This window comes from Symphalangus syndactylus, chromosome 17, assembly GCF_028878055.3.
Source record: "Symphalangus syndactylus isolate Jambi chromosome 17, NHGRI_mSymSyn1-v2.1_pri, whole genome shotgun sequence".
NCBI lineage: Eukaryota > Metazoa > Chordata > Mammalia > Primates > Hylobatidae > Symphalangus > Symphalangus syndactylus.
In genome coordinates, this window is record NC_072439.2 from 27,385,413 (window position 1) to 27,397,606 (window position 12,194).

At 40.8% G+C, this 12,194-nt stretch overlaps 1 protein-coding gene across 9 annotated transcripts in view; it reads right to left on the reverse strand.

The window, feature by feature from the left end:
• Window positions 1-12,194, reverse strand: part of MON2 (MON2 homolog, regulator of endosome-to-Golgi trafficking) — a 135,221-nt gene that overhangs the window by 116,313 nt on the left and 6,714 nt on the right. For 6 of the 9 annotated variants that reach the window (XM_055251068.2, XM_055251066.2, XM_055251067.2 and 3 more), the window contains exon 2: window positions 184-247. The exons of the other annotated variants lie outside the window; for them this stretch is intronic. In XM_055251068.2, coding sequence (XP_055107043.1) covers window positions 184-247 — 64 coding nt within the window. The remainder of the gene's footprint in view (window positions 1-183; window positions 248-12,194) is intronic. 9 annotated transcript variants of the gene reach the window in all.

Consider the following 12,194-nt stretch of genomic DNA (forward strand, 5'->3'; position numbering starts at 1 on the left):
CATCTCTGGGAAACACAACCAGTTCATAAGTTATGGACTTTTGCCCATTCTGTATCATTATGAATAGCAAATGTTAGGGCATGACGAAGAGATGTTACAGAAAACTGACGGCTTTTACAATAAAGATTCTACTTTTACTATTAGTCAAATTTTTATTATTAAATTTTTAATACAAAAAATTACCTGCCAAAATTTCAGTGTTTCGTGCAGCAATTGTTTTAACTTTTATTATTCCTGATTCAGCAGCCTGCAAGAATAGAAATAATTAGAACACAAAATTTACTGCCAAAATGAATTATCTATGGAAAGTAAGTCATATGTGATAGACAAAATATCAAGCAAAAAGTCAGTCACTACCCTACCACCTTTTTAATTTTCAAACCATCAGATACTAAGCCCAGTAGTGACATACACGTTAAATGTAATAAAACATGATTAATTTGATTATTCACATGCAAACTCTGAATGCACTACAACATGTTGCCTTCCTCTGCCTTAAGGCATTATCTGGAATACCTCAATCCCCTGCAAAGTTAAATTTTCCGAGAATAAAAATAACAAACAAAAACAAAATCTACTGAAAATAATTAGGCTCCTTTTCCCCATTTCAAGCCTCCTCTCCCTCCACCACACACACAAAAATTATAGAACACTGCAAAATCAAGTAAAACTACTGTGTTGGATTTATTTATTTATTTTTGATGGAGTTTTTTGCTCTTGTTGCCCAGGCTGGAGTCCAATGGCACGATCTTGGCTCACTACAACCTCCGCCTCCCTGGTTCAAGCCATTCTCCTGCCTCAGCCTCCCAAGTTGCTGGGATTACAGGCACCCACCACCATGCTTGGCTAATTTTTGTATTTTTAGTAGAGTGTTTTATTTTTGTACTTTTTGTATTTTTGTATTTTTAGTTAGCCAGGCTGGTCTTGAACTCCTGACATCAAGTGATCCACCCATCTCAGCCTCCCAATGTGCCGGGATTATAGGCATGGGCCACGGTGCCCAGACCTGTGTTGGATTTTAAAAGCTACTTTTTCTTTTTTGAGAATGGATAACCAAACACTTCATTGACCGTAGTATGTTTAGCGGGCAGTACTGGCAAGTCACATAGTATTTTACAGAATGCCACAGAACTGCACTGTCCAATTTGGTAGCCATTTGGCTACATGTGGCTATTAAGCACTTGAAATGTGGCCAGTCTGAATTGAGCTATGCTCTAAGTGTAAAATATATACTAGGTTTTGAAGACTTAGTATTAAAAAAAAGAATATAACCTATCCCCTAAATATTTATACTGACTGCATGTTGAAATAATATTTCAAATTATTACATTAAATTATTATTAAAATTAAATGTCTGTTTCTTTTTACTTTTCTTTCCCTTTTTTTAGAGACAGGATCTTGCTGTACTGCCCAGCCTGGAGTGCAATGCCACAATCATGGCTATGGCAGCCTCGAACTACTGGGCTCAAGTGATCCTTCCACCACCATCTTCCAAGTAGCTGGTACTATAGGTGCATGCCACCATGTCCAGCTAATTTTTTAGGTTTTTTTGTAGAGACAGGGCCTTGCTATATTGCCCAGGCTAGTCTTGAACTCCTGGCCTCAACCAATCCTCCCACCTCAGCCTCCCAAAGTGCTAGGATTACAAGCATGAGCCACTGTACCTGGCTTTTTACTTTTTAATGCAGTTAAAAATTACATGTATGTATTACATCTGTAGCCTACATTATAATTCCATTGAAGAGTGCTGAGATATAATATTGATGTATTATTTCCATCATAGAAACTTGGAACATTTTTATTATTTAGAAACATGCTATTTTATACATATACTGTTATCTATACTTCCAAAGACAGTAAGTACGTACTCATAAGAAGCTATATGTACAAGTTTTCTTATTAATTTGCTTGCTACTTGGTCATTTATTTTATCTCTTACTCCTTGCTAAGGGACAAGTGGTAGCAGTCTCTAAAGGTTTAAAAATAATTACGTAAAAACACCAGTATGCTATGGCCTGTTAGTCTGACAAACAATGAATTGATGTCTAAAATAAAGAACACATTGTAAGATATACCATGTGCAGTAGACTTCTGTCATTTTGTTGACTCCAAGCATGTCAAGCACTTGCTTGTGTTTGAAGAATTCCTAACTTCATAAATTTTGGTGCAAAACAGAGCCTATGTTCCACTATTAAAATGGAAAATGTAGATGCTTTTCCACATGCCCTGCTGGCAGCCTATGCTTACCCACAGAGATGTACCCACCAGCAATTTTGAATGTGGAGCCTAGTAACAAAGAGCAGAGACAACAAAGAATTCTTTCTGATGACAGCAATAGTGAAAGCAGTATCTAGTTTCCGAAGGCAGCAGAACCAGTAGTGGCCTAGAGTGACCAGCATACCCAGAAGTGCAATCAGCGGCATCCAGTCATTATTCAGCAGACACAGCCGTAATGGTCGTGCTGGCATGAGTTTTGCCATGGTTCTAGTTGTTTAGCCTCCCCTTTGTTCATATACTTTTTCTAGGGCTGGCTCCATCCAACCTTCTACCAACTCTGTAAACCACTCAATATCCTATCAGTAAGGTTTATTTCAGCTTAAATCAGCCAGAGTCAGTTTTCATTGCTCACAACTAAGAAGCCTAATGGATACACTAGGACTTATTTCTAAAACTTTAGAAAACGGAATAGTCCCAAATTAAATTAGTACATCTCCTAGAAGAAAAACATGGTCGAAATGAATTACTTCAGGGAAAGATTATTGGTTTTCTGATTATTTGGGCAGTGTATATTAGAAACACCGGAAGCTTTTAAATAAGTCCTGATGCCCCGATTGCAACCTAGTTAAGCCAGAATGACTGCTGGTGGGAGCCAGCTATCAGTATTTTTTTTTTTTTTTTTTTGAGACGGAGTCTCGCTCTTTCACCCAGGCTGGCTCGATCTCTGCTCACTGCAAGCTCCGCCTCCTGGGTTCACACCATTCTCCTGCCTCAGCCTCCTGAGTAGCTGGGACTACAGGCGCTTGCCACCACGCCCAGCTTATTTTTTGTATTTTTAGTAGAGACGAGGTTTCACCATGTTAGCCAGGATGGTCTCGATCTCCTGACCTCGTGATCCACCCGCCTCAGCCTCCCAAAGTGCTGGGATTACAGGCATGAGCCACCACGCCTGGCCGAGCCATCAGTATTTTTAAAAATCTTCATGTGTTTCCAATATACAGTAAAATTCAAGAGACTACAGCAATAATATAAGCAAGAGATGATGATGGATTGGCCCAAGATTGTTAGTGAAAGAGATGGTAAGAAGTGGTGAGATTATCGATATACCCTGAAGATGTACAAACCACAGCAAATTTACTACTGTAAAAATTATAGAACACTGAAATTATTATGTGTATTTTGTAACATTCACACACCCCATCTCAAATTATCTTGGATCAGTTTCTTACTGAGGCGGTGGAAATTAATCTGTGGTCACTGAAATTTCTTCCACCTTCATTTTCAAGTTTAACTTCTCCCCTTTCTCACTATGGCCCTATATACCTCGCATAGGTCCAAAGTCAATATGTGGTTTTGCTTTGGCAAACAAAGATTGATTAAATTGAACCATCATAAATATGGATGTAATTTATCCAGACTTTCTAAATTCTAGTCAGTCAAACCTTAACGGTTTCCAAAATCCATCCTGTGGCATGCTACATGATAGATGTCAGTAAATGATTTCAAATTCGCTATAGTCCTGATTTCCTGAGATGAATAAGAGTTGAACCATGAATGTGTGCACATGTCTAATAAATATCTTCATGCAAACACACAATAAGGAGAAGGGAAAGGAAGTTTGTTTTTCATTTTGAGACCAGGTCTTACTCTGTCACCCAGGCTGGAGTGGCAATGGCGTGATCACAGATCACTGCAGCATGGACCTCTAGGCTCAAGCAATCCATCCATCTCAGCCTCCTGAGTAGCTTGGGACCACAGGCACACACCACCACACCTGGCTAATTTTTTTTTTTTTTGTAGAGACAAGGTCTCCCTATGTTGTCTAGGCTGGTCTCAAACTCCTGGGCTCAAGCGATCCTCCTGTCTCAGTTTCCCAAAGTGCTGAGATTATAGGGGTGAGCCACCGTGCCTGGTCAAGTGTTTTTTAAGCAGTTCAAAAATGGTATTTTAAAAGATACGTAATCAGTATTTTCATTCCTAAATTCAAGGAATTGCCAAAAGGACTGTTTGTTGCCTTAGATATAATTAGACCTATCACATAGCTCCTCATTTTTAACATACAAGTTTCTACTGTCAAAATACTCTGGAATTGTATCATTTTATTCTCATAGGCACCCTGTGTTGATGGAAAATTTCTCTATCAATGATTATTGACACACTTGTATATCACTTAGGTATGAAATAAGACTAGCCTACATCTTACATCTTTAAGGTTATTCTGTAGGAACAGAGGTCTTCGCAATCAGATTTCCTTCTATGTATCAAGGATTGTAGGTGTGAAAAAAAATTGTTAGCTTCTTGTTTTAAAAGTATTCCCTATTCTGATCAGATACCATGTATATCTGTAGGGAACCTAATAAATTGTAAACATGGTTGTTGTTTTTTTTTCCTTAATTGATACTCATGCAAAAAAAAAAAAAAAAAAGAAGAAGAAGAAAAGAAGATGAAAAAAGTTCTACAGACTTGAATAGAAATGATATAGGTTAAGTTAATCTTATCTATTGCTGAGGACAATCCATGAGTTGGAAAGAATGCCAAAGCCTTAAATACACTGCAGGATTTAATATGTTACTCTTAATCTTCTCAAGAAACATTTTCTTCTTTTCTCAAAACCCTTTGCTGACTGCTTTTCTAAGACCACCTAGAATATCCTTGACCTCATTTCTCACTCAGTAAACTCTTCCTGTGTAATATCATACAGCCAGCCCTCCATATCCACTGGTTTTGCATCTGTAGATTCAACCAACTGCAGATCAAAAATATTTGGGTGGGGGATATACACACACACACATTTTAAAATACAGTATAACAACTATTTACATAGCATTTACATTGTATTAGGTATTATCTAGAAATGACTGAAATTATATGGGAGGATATGCACATATTATGTGCAAATATTACAACATGTCATATCAGGGGCTTGAATATCCTCAGATTTTGGTATTCCCTGGGGTTCTTGGAACCAATTCCCTGCAGATATCAAAGGATGGCTGTAATTTCATGGTTTCATTTACTTTCTAACTGCTGAAGACTTCTAAATTATATTCCTGTTCCTGATCTGTCTCCTATACTACAGAAATTATTAATCTAAATGTTTAAAAGGCACCTTAAATTCGACATGTTGAAAATAGATGTTATCATTTCCTTCTACCCCCAAACTCCTACCTCAGCCAGAAAAACCTATTTCTTCTTTCTACAATTTCTATTTTTCTTACCAGCAGCATCATTTATCCAGTCACTGACCAGATACCAGGGTTTTTTCCCTCAACTCACACGTCTAATCAGCCACAAAGTCTTTTTGGTTAATCTATCTTGTACCTTTTTCTCAAATCTCACTCCCACACTTTAGTTCAAACACTCATTATTAACCTAAATGAAGAAATGTCTCTACCTAAAATCCTGTCCTCCATCCATCCACTGTCTCAATTCTTCAATGATTCCCTAGTGCCCACTCCTACTAGTGTTTCTCAAAATTTAGTACAGTAGTGTAAGGACATCTTTTAAAAGGAAGAAACAAACTATGCACCTACCCAGTCACGGACAAATTTACATGTATATATAAATACAATCAGGAATATACTCTTTATAGGTCTTCAATTATAGTATCAACATATTCACAAATGAGATACAAACCCAAATTAGTACTAATTTAATGTGACAAATAATGCTTTGCCGAAATTAAACCCCGAGTAACAACAAGATGATAGCTGTAGACTTATGGTGCAGGTCCTTCTGATTTTGTCACCCTCCTAGTGTCATAAGCAGTGACGGAAACCTTTTCTTCCATCACTTTCTTCTATGGTAACTAGTGAAAAGCCTTTCTACCTTTAGTACTGTCTATGGCTTGTACCTGTAACACTTTATCTTATTCATCTCATTATGTCTGTTTCTTCGTACTACCTATAAGAATAATAAAGATAAGAAACATATCTCATTCATATCTCTATATTATTAATGTCTATCCCAGTGCCTTTCATACAGTAGTTATATAATAAACGTTCCTAAGGGAAGAAATGGAAAGTTCTAAATGTACCAAAAAAACTTTAGTATTTTACACACACACACACACACACACACACATTATATCTACAAGTGCCAATTCTAACTCACTTAAAAAGGGGAGATGGACTTTACTGTATCACAAATTGAAACATCCAGAGGTAGTCTGATCCAGAGATTTACAATGTCATCAGGGTTGCAGTTTCACTTATCTGCCATTCTCTTGGTTCTGCCCTGTTCCATGAGTAGGTTCATCCTCAGGCTGCATCCAACCTTGGCAACAATGGCTGCAGCCATTCCACACCTCAAATTTCATATGACACCATTTTGAAGGAGAGAAAGGGTCTCTTTCAGTAGCTTTAGAGAAAGAAAGAGAAAACTTTTCTTTCCCAGAAGCACTCGCTAGCACTATGTAATTGCGCAGGAATGGAGGTGAGGTGGGGAACAGTTAGGAGGATTTAAAGTAGACTAATCTTAAGGCCAGAAGTAGTGGCTCACGCCTGTAATCCCAGCACTTTGGGAGGTCAAGGCGAGAGGATCGCTTGAGCCTCAGAGCTCATGACCAGCCTGGGCAACACAGGCAGATGCTGTCTTTAAAAAAAAAAAAAAAAAAAAAAAAATTAGGCAAACGTGGTGGTGTGAGCCTGTAGTATCAGATACTTGAGAAGCTGAGGGGGGAGCTCAGGAGGTCGAGGCTACAGTGAGTTGTGATTGCACTGCCACACTCTGGCCTGGGCAACAGAGAAAGACCCTGTCTCAAAATAAATAAATAAAAATAAAGTAGATTAAGTTAATCATGGTACCCTGGAGTTAGGAATGAGAATCCAAAGGGTTGAAAATGAGAGAAGAACATAGCCTACCACTGAAGGAAGCAAAAGGGAATGGATGGTAGCAAAGGAATTAACAAATGTCCACCATCAAAACTATGTACAGATTTACATACACACAAAAACTTATTTAAAAGGTTATTTTTTCCACAAAAGTTGCTGTTCTGCTTGTTTTTGTTTTTGAGATAAGGCATCACTCTGTCAACAGTAGTGTAAGGACATTCTTTGAAAGGAAAAAACTAACTATGGACCTACCCAGTACAGTGACGCCTTCATAACTCACTGCAGCATTGAATTCCTGGGCTCAACCAATCCTCCTGCCTTAGCCTCCCAAATGGCCGGGACTATAGGCACACGCCACCACGTCCAGCTAATTTTTTAGTAGAGATGGGGGTCTTGCTATGTTGCCCAGGCTAGTCTCGAATTCCCATCTCAGTGATCCTCCAGTCTTGGCCTCCCAAAGTCCCAGGATTATACGCATAAGCTTCCACACCTACCCCCTGCTCTGTTTTTAAATAACAAATGTTTTTCACGATGTCTATGAGAATAAAACCTGGATATTAAGGCAAATTTACCAAAGGTCCAAATTATTTATCCACAGGACACAGCAAGAAACAAGAGCTAAAGAAGAAATGTGAGGCTGGGCATGGTGGTGCATGCCTGTAATCCCAATACTTTGGGAGGCTGAGGCGGGTGGATCATTTGAAGTCAGGCATTCAAGACTAGCCTGGCCAACATAATGAAATCCCGTCTCTACTAAAAATACAAAAAATTAGCCGGGCAGTAGTGGTGTGCACCTGTAATACCAGCTACACAGGAGGCTGAGGCAAGGGAATCGCTTGAGCCTGGGAGGCGTAGGTTGCAGTAAGCCTAGATCATGCCACTGCACTCCAGCCTGGGCGATGGAGTGAGACTCTGTCTCAAAAAAAAAAAAAAAAAGTGAAATTCAAGTTAATGGCAACTTAGATAAAATAACGTACTAATGAGACACAAGAGAGGTATGGAGCTGCCTGAAGACTTGTGATTTCAGATGTCAGGTAAAATCAAAAGACCTGAAGTCAAGTGTACACTGGGAGTACTTGATACATGTAGAACACCGTTTAGGTGACAAAATGCTCACAAAACAAATACTACATTGAAATCAATAAGATTTTCTTCTGTAACATTCAATTATTCTACAACCCTAAAAACCTCTAAAAATATATACCTATATGACATTCTATTCTAGAACCTCTAGCTTCTAGGAAACAAAATTTCCTTAACAAATCAAAGACTGGAATGCAGATTACATGAATATAACTAAAAATATATACATGGTATTCCCATATAGGTGGTATGCTTTTTCTTTCCTTTTCCCTTTTTTTTTTTTTTTTTTGAGACGGAGTTTAGCTCTCGTTGCCCAGGCTAGAGTGCAATGGTGAGATCTCAGCTCACTGCAACCTCCACCTCCCGGGTTCAAGCAATTCTCCTGCCTCAGCCTCCCGAGTAGCTGGGATTACAGGCGTCCACCACCATGCCCAGGTAATTTTTTTAATTTTTAGTAGAGATGGGATTTCGCCACATTGGCCAGGCTGGTCGTGAACTCCTGACCTCAGGTTATCAGCCCGCCTCGGCCTCCCAAAGTGCTGGGATTACAGGCGTGAGCCACTGTGCCTGGCTGAAGACTAAATTTCTAAGAAAAGGATGGGCGTGGTGGCTCACGCCTGTAATCCCAGCACTTTGGGAGGCTGAGGCGGGCAGATCATGAAGTCAGGAGTTCACGACCAGCCTGGCCAATATGGTGAAACTAAAATACAAAATTACTAAAAATACTAAATTACTAAACGCTAAATTCACTATAATGCAAAGCATTTGTATACCTAGGAGGTGCTAATTAGATACTTGTTGAAGATTAATTTTTTTTTAAAGATAGAGTTTCACTCTTTCATCCAGGCTAAATTACTAGATTACTAAAAATACTCTACCAAAAATACAAAAATTAGCCAGGCATGATAGCGGGCGCCTGTAATCCCAGCCACTTGGGAGGCTGAGGCATGAGAATCGCTTGAACCTGGGAGGTGGGGGTTGCAGTGAGCCGAGATCACGCCACTACACTCCAGCCTGGGCAAGAGTGAGAGACTCCATCTCCAAAAATAACAACAACAACAAAAAAACAAAGAAGCCATAACATGAAAGAGAGAAGCAGCAGGACGTATTTGGAGACTAGCAGGTAACCTAGTTGGGCTGTAGTATAAAAGCATATGAAGAAGACTTGAGGGTGATAAAGCTAAAAAGGAAGGTTAGGAAAATCAAGAGAATATTAAATGCTATGTTAAAGTCCTATAAGTAGAGTAGACATTCTGGGCTTCTGTATGGGTGACATACAGAATGATTTGAAGTCATGTATGCTATTAATGTATGTCAAAGGCCAGGCACAATGTTACTACTAGCATAATAGCTGAGAAAACAGAAAAAAGGAGAAGTATGCTAAAAATTACAGAGCTGGAAGGAACAGGTGACAGTGAATAAAGAGAGATGAGGGAGAGAAGATAGCCAAATATGACTAAAGTAGGCAACAGTGCTAGATACCATTAATAAAACAACTGAAATAGGGGGAAAATGACATTTTGAGGAAAAGACCAGTTCAATCACAAGAAGTTCTATCTGGCTGGCCACGATGGGTCACGCCTGTAATCCTAGCACTTTGAGAGGCCGAGGCGGGCAGATAACCTGAGGTCAGGAGTTTGAGACCAGCCTGACCAACACAGAGAAACCTTGTCTCTACTAAAAATACAAAATTAGCCAGGCATGGTGGTGGGCGCCTGTAATCCCAGCTACTCAGGAAGCTGAGGCGAGATAATCACTTGAACCCGGGAGGCAGAAGTTGCGGTGAGCCGAGATTGCGCCACTGCACTCCAGCCTGGATAACACGAGTCTCAAAAGAAAAGAAAAAGAAGAGGCCAAGCGCAGTGGCTCATGCCTGTAATCCCAACACTTTGGGAGGCCAAGGCAGGTGGATCACCTGAGGTCAGGAGTTCGAGACCAGCCTGGCCAACATGGTGAAACCCATCTCTACTGAAAATACAAAAATTAGCCGGGCATGGTGGTAGGCGCCTGTAATCCCAGCTACTCAGAAGGCTGAGGCAGGAAAATCGCTTGAACCCGGGAGGTGGAGGTTGCAGTGAGCTGAAATCGCGCCATTGCACTTAAGCCTGGGGGACAAGAGCGAGACTTTGTCTCAAAAAAAAAAAAAAGAAAAGAAAAAGAAAAAAAGAAAGAAAGAAAAGAAAGAAAAGAAAAAGAAGAAGTTCTACTGACGCATGTGAAAAAACATCTTAGATGTGTTTGATGTGCAGCTGGAAATGCAGCTCTACACTCAGTAAAGAGAGCAAATGAGTGAAGTAGATTTAAGAGTCATCAGCATCATAGCAAGGCCAGAGGCAATAGGAGTGGATGATGCCAAGCAGGTGAGCATGGAGAAAGGGAAGATCTGAAGACAGAACCTGGGAGACACTTGTATGTAAAGAAAAGGATGGCCGGGCACAGTGGCTCGGGTCTGTAATCCCAGCACTTTGGGAGGCTGAGGCAGGTGGATTGCTTGAGCTCAGGGATTTGAGACCAGCCCAGGCAACATGGCAAAATCCTGTCATTATGAAAAAATACAAAAATTTGCCGGCTGTGGTGGCATCTGCCTACAGTCCCAGCTACTCAGGAGGCTGAGGTGGGAGGATCATTTGAGCCTGGGAGACAGAGGCCGCAATGAGCGCCAAGATAGCCCACTGTACTCCAACCAGGGTGACAGAGTGAGACCCTGTCTCAAAAAATAGAAACAAAAAGAAAAAAGAAAAGGATGTGGAACACTGAGAGGGGAAACAGGGAAGTACAGTGTTACAAAATTCAAAACTAGAGGGTTCCAAGATGGAAAGAATAACCAATAGTAACAAATAATGAAGCAAGGTAAACAAATGGGAACAATAACAAAAACAATAAAGTTGTAAAGGCATGTGCAGCATGATATAATGGAAAATGGGAGACGAGTTAGAGATGGACTCATGTGGACTCACATACCATTTCCACCATTTTCCAGCTTTACTACCTTATGCAAATTACTAAACCTGTCTAAACCAGTTTCCTCATCTGTAAAATGAAATATTTAATATGGCATGTTGCATTAGAGTCTAAGGATGCAAAGTTCCAAGCCTAGTGGGAAGGCAACATTTTATTCAACCTTGAGTTAACTTCATGAGAATAAAGGCAATTTCTCAATTATTTCTGTGTTCCTGCTGTGCTTTTTTAGGAGACTCATAAATTTCTGTTAAATTATAACAGTAACAGCAAAACCTTCAACTTCATACATGGTTGAAAATGTTCAGCTATACTTACATAAAGGAAAAAAGAAAAATAAATCAAATTTTGAAATATGTCTTCCTTTTTGGCTTATAAGTTAGAGACTATGTCTTTTATTTTTTCTGTCACCAAAGCACAGGTAATCATTTATTTCAGTTTATAGCTTTCAATATATAAAGCATGAATATATTATATTACGCTTATGGGAGAAAGAACACAATGTCAAGAGGAAGAAACTACAATACATTATAAAATTCTAAACCAAAACAGATCCCAAGTAAGCTCGTAAAGATTATCCAGCCCTCCCGCCCCGTCTGGGAAGTGAGGAGCGCCTCTGCCCGGCCACCCATCGTCTGGGAAGTGAGGAGCGCCTCTGCCCGGCCACCCACCGTCTGGGAAGTGAGGAGCGACTCTGCCCGGCCACCCATCGTCTGGGAAGTGAGGAGCGCCTCTGCCCGGCCACCCATCGTCTGGGAAGTGAGGAGCGCCTCTGCCCGGCCACCCATCGTCTGGGAAGTGAGGAGGGCCTCTGCCCGGCCACCCATCGTCTGGGAAGTGAGGAGCGCCTCTGCCCGGCCACCTATCGTCTGGGAGGTGAGGAGCGCCTCTGCCCGGCCGCCCCGTCCGGGAAGAAGTGAGGAGCGCCTCTGCCCGGCCACCCATCGTCTGGGAGGTGAGGAGCGCCTCTGCCCGGCCACCCATCGTCTGGGAGGTGAGGAGCGCCTCTGCCCGGCCACCCATCGTCTGGGAGGTGAGGAGCGCCTCTGCCCGGCCACCCATCGTCTGGGAGGTGGGGAGCGCCTCTGCCCGGCCACCCATCGT